At 41.6% G+C, this 12,108-nt stretch overlaps 1 protein-coding gene across 1 annotated transcript in view; it reads left to right on the plus strand.

Moving 5' to 3' along the window:
• Nucleotides 1-1,975, plus strand: part of hlcs (holocarboxylase synthetase (biotin-(proprionyl-CoA-carboxylase (ATP-hydrolysing)) ligase)) — a gene marked incomplete in the record, with an annotated part of 49,493 nt that extends 47,518 nt beyond the window's left edge. The window contains 2 exon segments of the mRNA XM_037687732.1: nt 246-459; nt 1,558-1,975. Coding sequence (XP_037543660.1) covers nt 246-459; nt 1,558-1,729 — 386 coding nt within the window.
• Nucleotides 1,976-12,108: the final 10,133 nt, after the last annotated feature.

Here is a 12,108-nt window from a genome sequence, read left to right on the forward strand (position 1 = left end):
ACATATATATATACATATATATGTACATATATATATATATATATATATACAGGTGTTTTTTGTTTGTGTTTAATTTTGTACAGCACTTCGGACGACTGCTTTTTGTATTTTAAGTGCTTTAGAAATAAATTGGTTTGGTATTCATTACCTGTCATTGCCAATCCCTTACGCACGCTGATTGACACCTAAAGACAGTCTGTCTTGTTTGCTCAGTATAATGTTTATATATCTGATGTGTCCTGTAGGTTGTGGTGTTAATGTGACAAACAGCAACCCAACATTGTGCATCAATGACCTGATCCAAGAGTACAACACCCAGAATAACTGCAGCCTGGAGCCGCTCAGCTGCCCCCAGCTCATCGCTCGGAGTCTGAACTTCCTGGAGGACCTCATCAGATGCTTTCAACACGAAGGCCCAGGTGCTGTCCTGCCTATCTACTATAACAGGTGGCTTCACACGTAAGTTATGCACATAAACCTACAAAAACACAAACCATAAACTAAACCTTTGTTCATGATTGTGCACCACTGACAGGCAAAGGCAGACATAGGGTAAATACATGTACTTTTTGTACTTTTAATGATTCAGGTAATTGCCGTAATTATCTGTCTACAGAGCGCGCCCGAATATAAGCTGCGTACTCTTAAAAAAAAATTGTACATATATAAGCGGGTGTTCACGTTGTAACATGAGTGGCAGCACACAGCTACTGAGAGAGATGTACATCTGTCAGACAGAGTGACAGAAAAGGCTGCCAGGTGGCCCAGAATCTTCCTGTACAACCCTTCAGGGTACATCTAATTTTTTCCAGATGGAGACGGTACATGACTTCTACAATGCACATATGCTGAGGAATGTGGGTCTAAGACCCAGCAATTATGGTATATAAATTTTGGCTATAGAAATGTCATTTTCTATGAAAATGCATAGTGAATGCTGAGTGCTGAAGGTTTAACTTTTCTTTGAAAAAATAGTTCAAATGAGCAGATCATTAACCAAAAGCTAAAAGTAAAACAAATAGGCCAAAGTAGAATTCAGAACGCAAAGGTTTTAAAAATGTTGAATGGTTCTTCATTCATATTAATGAAAAAATGCAAAGATATACATTTTTAAAATGATAAAAGTGTCAAATAACAAAAGTCATAGCTTTAATGCTGTACTGAGCTGAATGTTTTGATGTATGCTGTTCTATTAAATGAATGTACATAAGAAAGTAAACAGGAGAACATTAATGAGAACACAGCAGGTCATGGTTGAAACGTCTGTTAGATGCATCGATGCTTTCAGGTGCATCAGTGCTCTCAGGTGCATCAGTGCTTTCAGGTGCATCAGTGCTTTCAGGGAACTCTTTGTAAAGAACTGGAGTCAGTTCAGCCATGTTCCCGTTGGACTGTAGCTTCAGTACAGCTGCTGCGTCTGGCCAGATGTGCATCGTGATCAGAACCAGCCAGGTTTCTTGACTATATTTTGATTCAGAATAATTTGTTTGTTCAGTATTGCAGAGTTTTGTGCATAAAATTTTAAAAAGTTGAGCTTTGTTAATGTTCTGATTTCAGTGGGACCCAGGTGCGTCTCTGGAGCGAGGAAGGACCAGAAGCTCAGGTGGTGGGTCTAGACGACAATGGGTTCTTGCAGGTGTACAGTAAAGAGCAAGGCCTGGTCTCAGTGGAGCCTGATGGAAACTCGTTCGATATACTGAAGAACCTGGTGGTCATCAAGCAGCGTTAGCACCAAACCAGTAATTACAGTCACGGCCTCTTAGAACGTTGTTTAGTATAAAACAATGTTTTAGATAATTGTCCGTTTGGATGCTGACAGAACTTTTGTTGTTTTACAAATTTAAAACGGTAAAATCCAGATTTTTCTTTACATTTTCTTAGCCCTGTTGTAAGCAATTGCATCCAGATAACTTTTTTCTACAAAATATCAATATTAGCTATTTCTGAAATACGTTTGAGTCCAGAAAGTTCTACAGATTGCAGAGTTGTAAACAAGTGAAGCAGTTTCATCTCGTCTTCATCGATTCAGCCTGTAAAAGTGTAATTTAAATGTAATATTCTATAGTTAAATATTCATATAATGTTTCAATTGTCTAAGTTTCCTCTCACTTCTAATCAAAGAGTCCGTCAGTGCGGCTGGAGGCTGCCGTTAGATGGACGTCTTAGCATGAGACAAGAAACTTTTTAAAGCCTACACGTGTGTAGAAGACAACCGTTGAGGATTTCAGCATCTTTCTCACACTACAAGAATTCACAGAAATTAAATTTTATTTTAAAATTATTTTCATTTCTGAAGTACATTAGAGTCCCGAAGGTCCTACAGATTGCAGAGTTGTAACTGTCGAGCTTTCAGTCTGTTTGGATGTGGAAAAAACCCTAAATTAAAACTTTGGCTCTCAACAGAATTCTTTTATAATCACAGAAAAGTGGAATTCTGTCTGATTTGATGGGAACATGTTGCTCAGAAATAACACTGCTCCTCTGGAACTTTCCTGTGTGGACATTTTGTCCCCTGTGTGGACATTTTGTCCCCTGTGTGGACATTTTGTCCCCTGTGTGGACATTTTGTCCTCTGTGTGGACATTTTGTCCCCTGTGTGGACATTTTGTCCCCTGTGTGGACATTTTGTCCCCTGTGTGGACATTTTGTCCCCTGTGTGAATGTCTCAGAGTGCATCTTGAACACAGCATAACTTTCTCCTCTCAAAGGAATCTTATTCTCTTTTAATCACAGACTCGTTTGAGGACAACGTGACCTGCATTAAAGCACTTTGTCCCTTGCTTAAAGACATACCAGGTTTAAAAACACAGTTCAGGCAGCTTCATGCGTGTTTGCAACACGTAAAAGACGAGACTTTTACCTGGTTCTTTTCAACTTGTTAAAAATCTGGAAAGAGTTATGTACCCTTGATCTACAACCCTGATGGGACTTTGATTTCAGTGAGAGGAGAGACCATTACAAAGTGTACTGCTGTAACTTGGAGAAATAAACTATTTCCGAAGAACTGGGTTGTGTATTTAATTCAACCAGAACTCAAACACAAACCTTCTATCTTAATGTAGAGGAGAAAAGCCCACTTGTACTTCCTGGTCACAGCCATGTTGCTTCTCTGTTGGTGAACCACCACCATAAGAGAGTCCATCATGAAGGTAGAGTCTTCACTGGGAGAAATCCACGCAGCTGGCTTATGGCTTATTGGAGTAAGAAAATGCATGACTAAGATGTTCAGAAGGAGTCACATGTAATGAGCTTTGTGGCAGAACAGCAGATGACAGATCTACCATGAGATCGTCTCAGCATGGAAACCCCTTTTACAATTGTAGGCCTGGACGTGTTTGGTCCCTGGACTGTCTCCACTCGAGGAGGTGCAGCAAACAATAAAAGAGGGCAGTACTTTTTACATGTCGAGTGTATGTGCTGTACATGTCAAACGTAGAATCAATAGACGCATCAAGCTTTATCAATGCTCTGCGATGCTTCTTCACCGTCCATGGTCCTGCAAAAGTGATTCCATCTGACTGCGGCACAAATTTTTAAGGACTGCAATTCTTTCTACAAGATGAAAGAAACATTTCAGGATATCTTGGTAAGAAAGGATGCACATGGTTGTTAACCCACCTCACTCTTCCCACATGGGAGGTGTGTGGCAAAGAACGACGGGTTTCAAGAAAGATTCTTGACTCGATGCTTTCTCACATCAGACCTTCACATCTCACAAAGTGCTATCGGCCTTTATGGGTGAGGTTTATGCAATAATAAATGCAAGACCTTTTACACCCAAAATAGGTGTCTGGACACCCATCCTAATGTTAAAGAGGGGCTTTGGTCCTGCTCAAAGACATGAAGTGAAGAGGAACCTTTGGCCCATGGCTCTTGTCACCAAGACTCGTCCTGGCAGTGATGGAAAGGTCAGAAAGCTTGAGCCAAAGGTCACCAAAGGTGGGACTGTTGAGACTTGTCAGGCCAATGACTGAAGCAGTTGTGCTTCTGTCTTCCTAAGTTTCTACCATTGTCTGCTTTCTTATGTCTATTGAGCTTTGTCTACAAATCGATAATGGTATTGTGTTCAGGACCAGATGGGGAGTGTGATCTGCCACAACAGTGTCTTGTAGTTGTATCGACAGAATGCATTTTAGTTTGAAATCTCCTTTATTGACATTGGTTAGTAGAGTCACATGGGTTAGGTCAAAGGTCAAATCAGACATCTTGTTGGCTTACATGCAGAACAGGGAATTGTTCTCAGAGCATCAATCTTTCAATCTGTTTCCATCTCATGTCGTTGAGCTTCACACATCACATTAATATAGTTACATTACAGTTTATAGTTTGCAAATATTGTGATTGTTTATGTGATATCTTACAACTTTATGAAGCTAATGCTAAAGGTCTTATTTTATTATGTAGCTTTATGCTTTAAGCAAAAGTACAATTTATAACACAAGGTTATGCTTTCTGAAACCTTGTATTTTGTGATCATGTTGCAGTTTCACAATAAAAAGAAATTCTGGCTTATAAAACTAATGAAGACGAAACAGTAAAGTCTTGTTTTACTTCCACGCCTGAGTCGTCTCTGCTCCTTTTCAATGGCAAAACGCAGCGTTCTGTTCCAGAATGAGCACATGAGGTACAGACGACAATAGACAAACATGTAAAAACATATCGAATGAAAAGTACATAAAATAAATGATATCAAACAAAAAACTATATTGTAAAGCAAAATAAAATACTCTAAACAGGAACATGTCTGCGTTGGTTTTTGCAATGAACACAAGAGTTGTTTAAAATCCCTTAGAGTGGTCGAAGTTGCCAACGTGAGATCTTTTGTAAGGTGTTCCAGGTTGTAGCAGCGGAGGAGGAGAAGGCCCATTTGCCAAGTTCGGTCCACACTGAGGGCACGCTGCAGGTAACGTCTTGAGAGTGCACGCTGTAGCTGCACTGATGAACCTGCGTGTAGTTTGCATGTTCTCCTTGCGCTTGTGGATTTGTCTTCGAGTGCTCCCACAGTTTAAAATGTACACGTTCGGCTCCAGGCCTTCCTTGAGTAAGAGATGTGAGCTCAGTGAGATTAGACTGGTTAAATAAAGGTAACTGATGAACAAAATGCCACATCCAGATATTCACATCCTTTTTTTTCTGCTTTTTGAGCAGCTGTGGCTGAGTGGTTAGAGCAGTCGTCCTCCAACGGGGGTTCGACTCCACCAGCAGTCACATGTTGAGTCCCTGGGGAAGACACTGAACGCCTCATCGCCTCTGATGTGTCCCATCGGAGTGTGAACGTGATCTAAAGCTCTGGTTAGGCTGTATGAATGTGTGTGGAGGTAAATGAGGCACAGGTTGTGTTGTAAAGAGCTTTGAGTATCTTGATTAGATGGAAAGGAGCTATAAAAGTACAGTCCATTTACCAGTTCACTAGGAGGTCATAGTCTGAACCCGAGGCTGCACGTTCGAGCCCAGGTTATGTCAAAAAGGGTGTTCTGTTGTAAAACAATTGTCATTTTTTTTACGCAAGCTCGCTGTGGTGACTCCTGCAGAAGGAAGAGGATGAAAAAGAAAAATGTGTTTCATTACTGTAACTTCTGGTGACGCCTGGTTCTGTTGGAAGTTTCTTCCTCGTGAGGGGTTTTTCTCTCCACTGTTGTCTCCGTGCTTTCTCAATACGAGTCAGTGATGAAGTTAAACTCAAAGCAGTCTGCGCCTCATATAAATAATATTAACTTACAAAGTACTTTTTATGCAGGAAGAGGGCTACCTGCATCATGAAGGACTCCACTCAACCAGCACACTCACTTTTTGCCCTGCTCCCCTCAGGCAGGAGGTTGCATTAAGTACAACCACTAGAGTAAAGCCCCCAGTATACTGCCGCGTACGTCCGTTCACGTGTACGTACACGTGTACGTACACGTGTACTGTACGCAGAGGGTTCAGACGTGATACTCCAGTGTACACCCCGAGTAGCTGCAGAGCAGCTTCACAGACAAGGGGCGTTTACCTTCGGGACAAAATGAGGTCGCCGATTGGTCATTTGCTGACACGCCTACTGAATTGATTGACAGGTCGGGGGGGGGGGGGGGGGAAGCGAGCGCTCTCAGCCTCAGCGGTGTTGTGTGTTTATATGTTGTTAATAAAAAGATCTAAAAAAAAAAAAAAAACAGAGCGCTGGCCCTGCAGCCCACACATCAGACCAGACCACCAGGAACTCTCCAGACACTCCCACAGCCACGCTGGACCTGAGTTTAATTCGCTCATGACAAATTCCTCTTTTTCTCACCATTTCAGTCATGGCATCAACGGAGGAGGAAGAGATCACTGCCTCTTGGCAACAACACAAAACAAAAGGCCAGATCAGGGATGAAGAAGGAATTTAATACATTGGTGTCGCATACGAAACAGTCCCTCGCTGGGCAGTTTATTGTGTGACACCGCGTACGCGGTCGTAAAAATTGAGCTTTGCACGGACATGCCCTGGGGGGTACGCTCGTACCTTCACGTATGGACATACGCAGCAGTATACTGGGGGCTTAAGAGCAGCTTCTACCCTGAACCTGTTACTCATGAATCCCTATCCAGGAAAAATCACTGTAAGAACAAAAAAAAAAGAAAAATTGCTGTAATGCTACTTTAGTTGGTGATATGTCACTTAATCTGTGCTGCTGATTATCCATGCTGCTCATTTCTTGCCTTTAAGCTGCTCATACCCATGTGCTCACTACAGACTCATGTTCAGGCTGCTGTTTAATATACCGTATTAATTTACATTATTAGTGTTTAGCATATATCTTAAATCCTTGTATGCTGTTCCTTTTTATATTCTACATTTTTGCTATTTTTGACTGTACTGGGACCTTGGATACACAATTCCGTCCCACGTCCTGTATGACGTGATGCGAATCACAATAAAGAACCTTGAACCTTGAATGCACATGAATGTTTCTATATAGTGCCCTGAGATGACCTGGTGTGACTTGGTGCTATATAAATAAACTGAATTGAACTTCTACAACACAACTACAATTTAGTGTACGTAACATATGACTTTCTCCTCAGACGTTATCAGTAATCCTCGTGGTCACCAATAACAGATAGATGCAAGATCTTATATTAATATTAGCTCGTTGATGCGGTCCGACTGCTGATTGTTGTGAAAGATTGTTCTTTTTGCATTACAGTTTTCTACATCCGTCACAGTAGGGATTGCTGAATCAGAAAAACACCTTGAAAGGTGTGAAAAGGAGCAGAATGAGGTCGATGCATGTGCTTTTTAAGAATTATTATAAAGTTATTCAGTTTTTAAAACAAAACAATTCTATATACAATAAGAAATACAATCACAAATAAAATGAAAAGCAGCAGATAGAAAAAAAATCATATCTGTCCCTTTTTTACAAACAGTTAATTAAAAAATAATAATCTTCAAATAACAAAAACAAAATGAATAACTCCTTTTCGAGCAACAATTCATACAAATACACATTAAGCTTTTTTTTTTTTTTTTCAAAAAAACAAATCAACTTTGATCAATCTCTTAAACATAGATATTGATCTGGCATTTTTAACATCACTCTCCAGATTATTCCATAATCTAATTCCTTGGACTGAAGTAGACCGTCCCTTCAAACTGGTTCTAAATTTAGGTTTCACAAATATCCCCTTAAGATTATAACAACTCTCTCTTAACAAAATTTAATTGGATATTTAAAGGTAATGTGTTATTATGAGCCGTATACATAACTGATAAAACATTATAATCTACCAAATCATGGAACTTCATGAACTTCAGTTGATAAAATATTGTACTTGATGGGTGACTGAAGTGCTTTCTGGTGATGATTCACCTGAGTGCATCCCAGGTGTGATGGGTTAAATGCAGAGAACCATTTTGCCGTTGTATGGGAACATACAATAATGACAACACACAGCACTTTACTTTAAACCTCCAAATAATAGTTAGTTGACCTTGATACAGTCTCTGCACGTCAACGCTCTTCTGTTGTCAGCAGACGTGATGCAACTGCAGCAGCTCCAAACTCTTGGTGGTTTTTGTTACAGGTATTTATTTTACAGCCTGGTGGTTGCAGGGGGTCTTTGCTACGCAGAGCCTCGTCCTCTCCTCCTGCACTGTTGCTGCAGACTGACATATTCCAAGAAGATATTCATCCGGCTCACAGAGTGCAGCACCTTTTGTTTTCTGTCTAACGTCCAGCATTAAGGGCTCTGTTGCCTTGTTAGTATGAACTTGGAGCTTGTGAAGAAACCTTAGACTTTGTGCTGTGAAGAAGGCTGCATTGATCGACAGGTTTTTTTGTCAGACACTTGGTTGGACAGTGTATGGGGTGATCATCAGGGTATGTTTGATCAGCTGTCAGCTCAGGGCCTAATGAAAAAATAATAATTAGATTTATCCACAAAATTCACAAGGCAGTATAAAAATAGTATATTATTGACATGTTTTATTAAAACATGGCAGCTGTGAGGAGCACAAAACGCCTGCGGATCATTAAGCAGAGTTCTGCAAAACTCCCATCAGCCCACCCGAAAAACTGCCTTTTGTAATTATATTCTCGCTGCCTCTGCGTTGGATTCTTCCTCTGAGATTTGTGTTGATGCAGGATTGATTTGATGGAGCTGTAATATGGCCTCTAAATTAGACAAAAATCTAAATTGGCGGGGTCTCTGTCCGCGCGGCCTGGAGACACTGCTGCAGCCTCGAACCGCAGTGAAGCCACAGCAGCAGGTGGAGGACAAGTGCATCGGCCCCGCTCTCACAGGCTCTGGACTGATGGCTGAGTCGGCTCTGAAGTCAGATATTCTGGCTTCAACTAAATCTGAAATCACAGCGATAATTAGGATGGAGATGAAGGTGGCTCTGACAGATGATTTTAATTTGATTAAGAACGAGCTGCAGGCGGTGAGGGCAGAGCTTGCTGGAAACACCCTCAGAGCAGAGTTTGACCAAGTCAAGCTAAGTGATACAAAGGCTGAAAACGGGCTGTCCATATGCTCAGATGAGGTGGAGGCTCTTCGTGGGACCATGGTGGAATAGAAAAATGAGGTGGATGGGCTGAGAAAAAGGCTTGAATCTGTGGAAGGGACTATGAACAGAACATTAGGATGATTGGAGTTCATGAGTTGCCGGGCTCATGCACACCTACAGGGATAGGCAAGATGCTAAAGGAGGTACTGAAGCTGGACAAGTCACCGCTGATCGACCACGTACACCGGATGCCGAGCAGGAGAGGTTCAGATGATAAATCAAGAGGTATTGTTATCAAGATTGTGTGGAGATATTACAATGAGCCTGCAGCGATGGTTCAAAGAATCATCCGTGCTCATCACAGCTAATTACACCACAAGCATGGCAAAGGTACGAGTGGCATTCACGGAGGTGAGGCGACTCCTGCGGAATTGACCAGGTGTCCGGTATGGACTTCTTTTTCCTGCACGGGTTTGCATCATGCATAGAGAGATGGACAAGGTTTTTGTCAATCCTGTTAAAGTTACGAAATATGTCAAGAGAAATGTCATTCCAGCAACAGGCGATGAGGAACGAAAGAAACCATAGGACTGGCCTCCCTCAACCAGCAATTTTTTAAAGCGTGTCTGACTCAATATTTGGCTGTTAGAGCCTTTAATGGTGGCATGTACAACATTTCATTTGTATTGGAGGGCAATTGTACAGTGGTAACGCTCTAAATTGATTACGTAACATCTGCTATATAGTATGCATCCCAATATATGAGCGTTTTTGTTTTTACTTTTTTTGGGTGGGGGGAGTTACACTTTTGATATTTGCGGTTATATTTGCATATCCTGTTGTTTCTTTTTATGTTTTTCTTAATCACTATTACTCCTATCATATGTGGGCAGACAGGAACCCAGATAGTTGGATTGTGTTCTCTAGGTTAAGTACAAATGTGCGGATTCTAAGTTGACAGTGGTTTTTGTCCTCTCCATGTTCGGGTAGGAGACAGGGGTGGGTTTATACCCAATCAGTCTTTTGTTTTGTTTTGTTTACTCTCTCTTATTTATTGGCTGGTGATACTTTCACTAAAATTAATGTTGCTTCGGTGTGTGACTTTGCTAAACCCATGACGGACTCCATAGTTTTCTCCGGCCCCCTCCCCAACCTGACCAGCGATGACATGTTTAGCCGTATGTCGTCATTCAAGCACAGGGTGTCCAGGTGGTGTTCTGACAACGACGGTGGCTACATAGATAACTGGAGTTCTTTCTGGTCTGATGCAGAGAGATGGCATCCATCATATTTTGGATGGAACCGCTACTCTTTCTAGAAATATGGCTGATTTTAAACAACAAGTCCATGCTCAATAATCCAGGTATACAATCCAACATTTTTCAGTCAGGTCATCTGGACAGTTTCTTTTTTTGTGCTGAAATGTTTCGCATTCCATCCAGAAGGCTTCATCAGTCAAGGAAACACACAACAAAACTGATTCTTCCCCCAACAGCTTACTCCAAAGTGGAACAAACCAGTTCTGCTTGTGAGAAGATGGTCTCTTTGGTACGCCCCCTCCTCCATTGCCGGCCCTCTTCCTTGTTGACAGTCTTGTCAAACTGGTTGAAAACAACAAAGTCCATGCTCGATAATCCAGGTATAAAATCCAACATTTTTCAGTCATGTCATCTGGACAGTTTCTTTTTTTGTGCTGAAACGATTCGCCTTCGGTCCAGAGACCACCCATGTTTCTGCCTATAATATTGCTCCCCATATGTGAAGTAGGTTGACTGCAGGCACAGTTTCAAGAGTTGACACAGTTGTTCTGTGGAAAGAGTGGTCCTGCTGCTCAGAGTGGTGTCTGATTCTGATTCTGTGGACTCTGTACCACAGAGCAGACAGCATCCCCACTAGCTCAGGAGCCAGGCAGAAGGAGAAATCCTACACAAGACAGGCTCTAGAGCAATGTGGATATCCTAACTGGGCCTTCCTGAAAGCAGAGAAGAAACCCAAACAGGACTCCAGTCAGCCATCAGGTGAAAAGGAGGAACCCAGACCCAGACCAGTGGTCATTCCAGATGTTGAGGGAGTATCAGAGAAACTGAGACGTTTATTTTCTAAACATAACGTCCCAGTGGCTTTTAAACCCCAAAATACATTAAAGACTGGTTCATCCCAAAGATCCAGTCCCCCGGCACAAACAGAGTAATGTTGTGTATGTTGTTCAGTGTCAGGAGGGTGATCAGTCTTACATCGGGGAAACTAAACAGCCACTGGCCAAAAGGATGGACCAGCACAGAAGATCAACATCATCAGGCCAGGACTCTGCGGTCTACACTCATCTCCAGGCCAGCGGTCACTCTTTCAGGGATGAAGATGTTCACATCCTGGACAGAGAGGAACGATGGTTTGAGAGAGGAGTAAAGGAGGCCATCTTTGTGAAAAGAAACCGTCCATCATTAAACAGGGGCGGAGCCTCCAGGTTCAACTGTCCCCCTCTTACAATGCTGTGATTGCTAGTATCACTCAGCCCTCTGTGAACAGTAAACAGCCATCAGGTGCTAATGATCCATTGTTAGGCTGATGGTCCTTCTTGAGCATGTGATCAGCTGGTTTTGGTTGTCAGCAGCAAACTGGTTGATCCACTCTGAGAAGGTGCTGTTTAAGAGACTGAGCTGAATACAGCTCCTCAGACTGAGGAAGTCCTCAGGATGAGAGACGAAACGTTTCTACATTTTTTTGTTGATTTGCTTTGTTTTTTTTTGTTTTTTTTTGAATGTCCAGAGGACCAGATTTAACTTTTTTAGATTTTTCTACCTGGAATATTGAGCATGCATCAGGATATCAAGTCTACTTTATTTATAGAGCACATTTAAAACAGAACCTGGTATCAAAGTGCTTAACAACAACAATAAATCAATGAGTAAATTAAAGAGAAAAAAAAAATATATATATACATATATATACAATACACTAATAATAATAACTGAAGAATTAATAAAAAGCATTTAAAACACAGGGTCACAGATTAAAAAACACTAGATCAACTCACACTGTGTGAAATGCCTGCGAGAACAGATGTTTTTTAAGCAGGGATTTGAAGTGAGGAAGGGAGGTGTTCTGCCTGATGTTGGGGGGCAGGTTGAAGGGAGGTG

The sequence above is a fragment of the Nematolebias whitei genome, chromosome 14 (genome assembly GCF_014905685.2).
Source record: "Nematolebias whitei isolate Nwh7 chromosome 14, NemWhi1, whole genome shotgun sequence".
In the NCBI taxonomy this organism is placed as follows: Eukaryota; Metazoa; Chordata; class Actinopteri; order Cyprinodontiformes; family Rivulidae; genus Nematolebias; species Nematolebias whitei.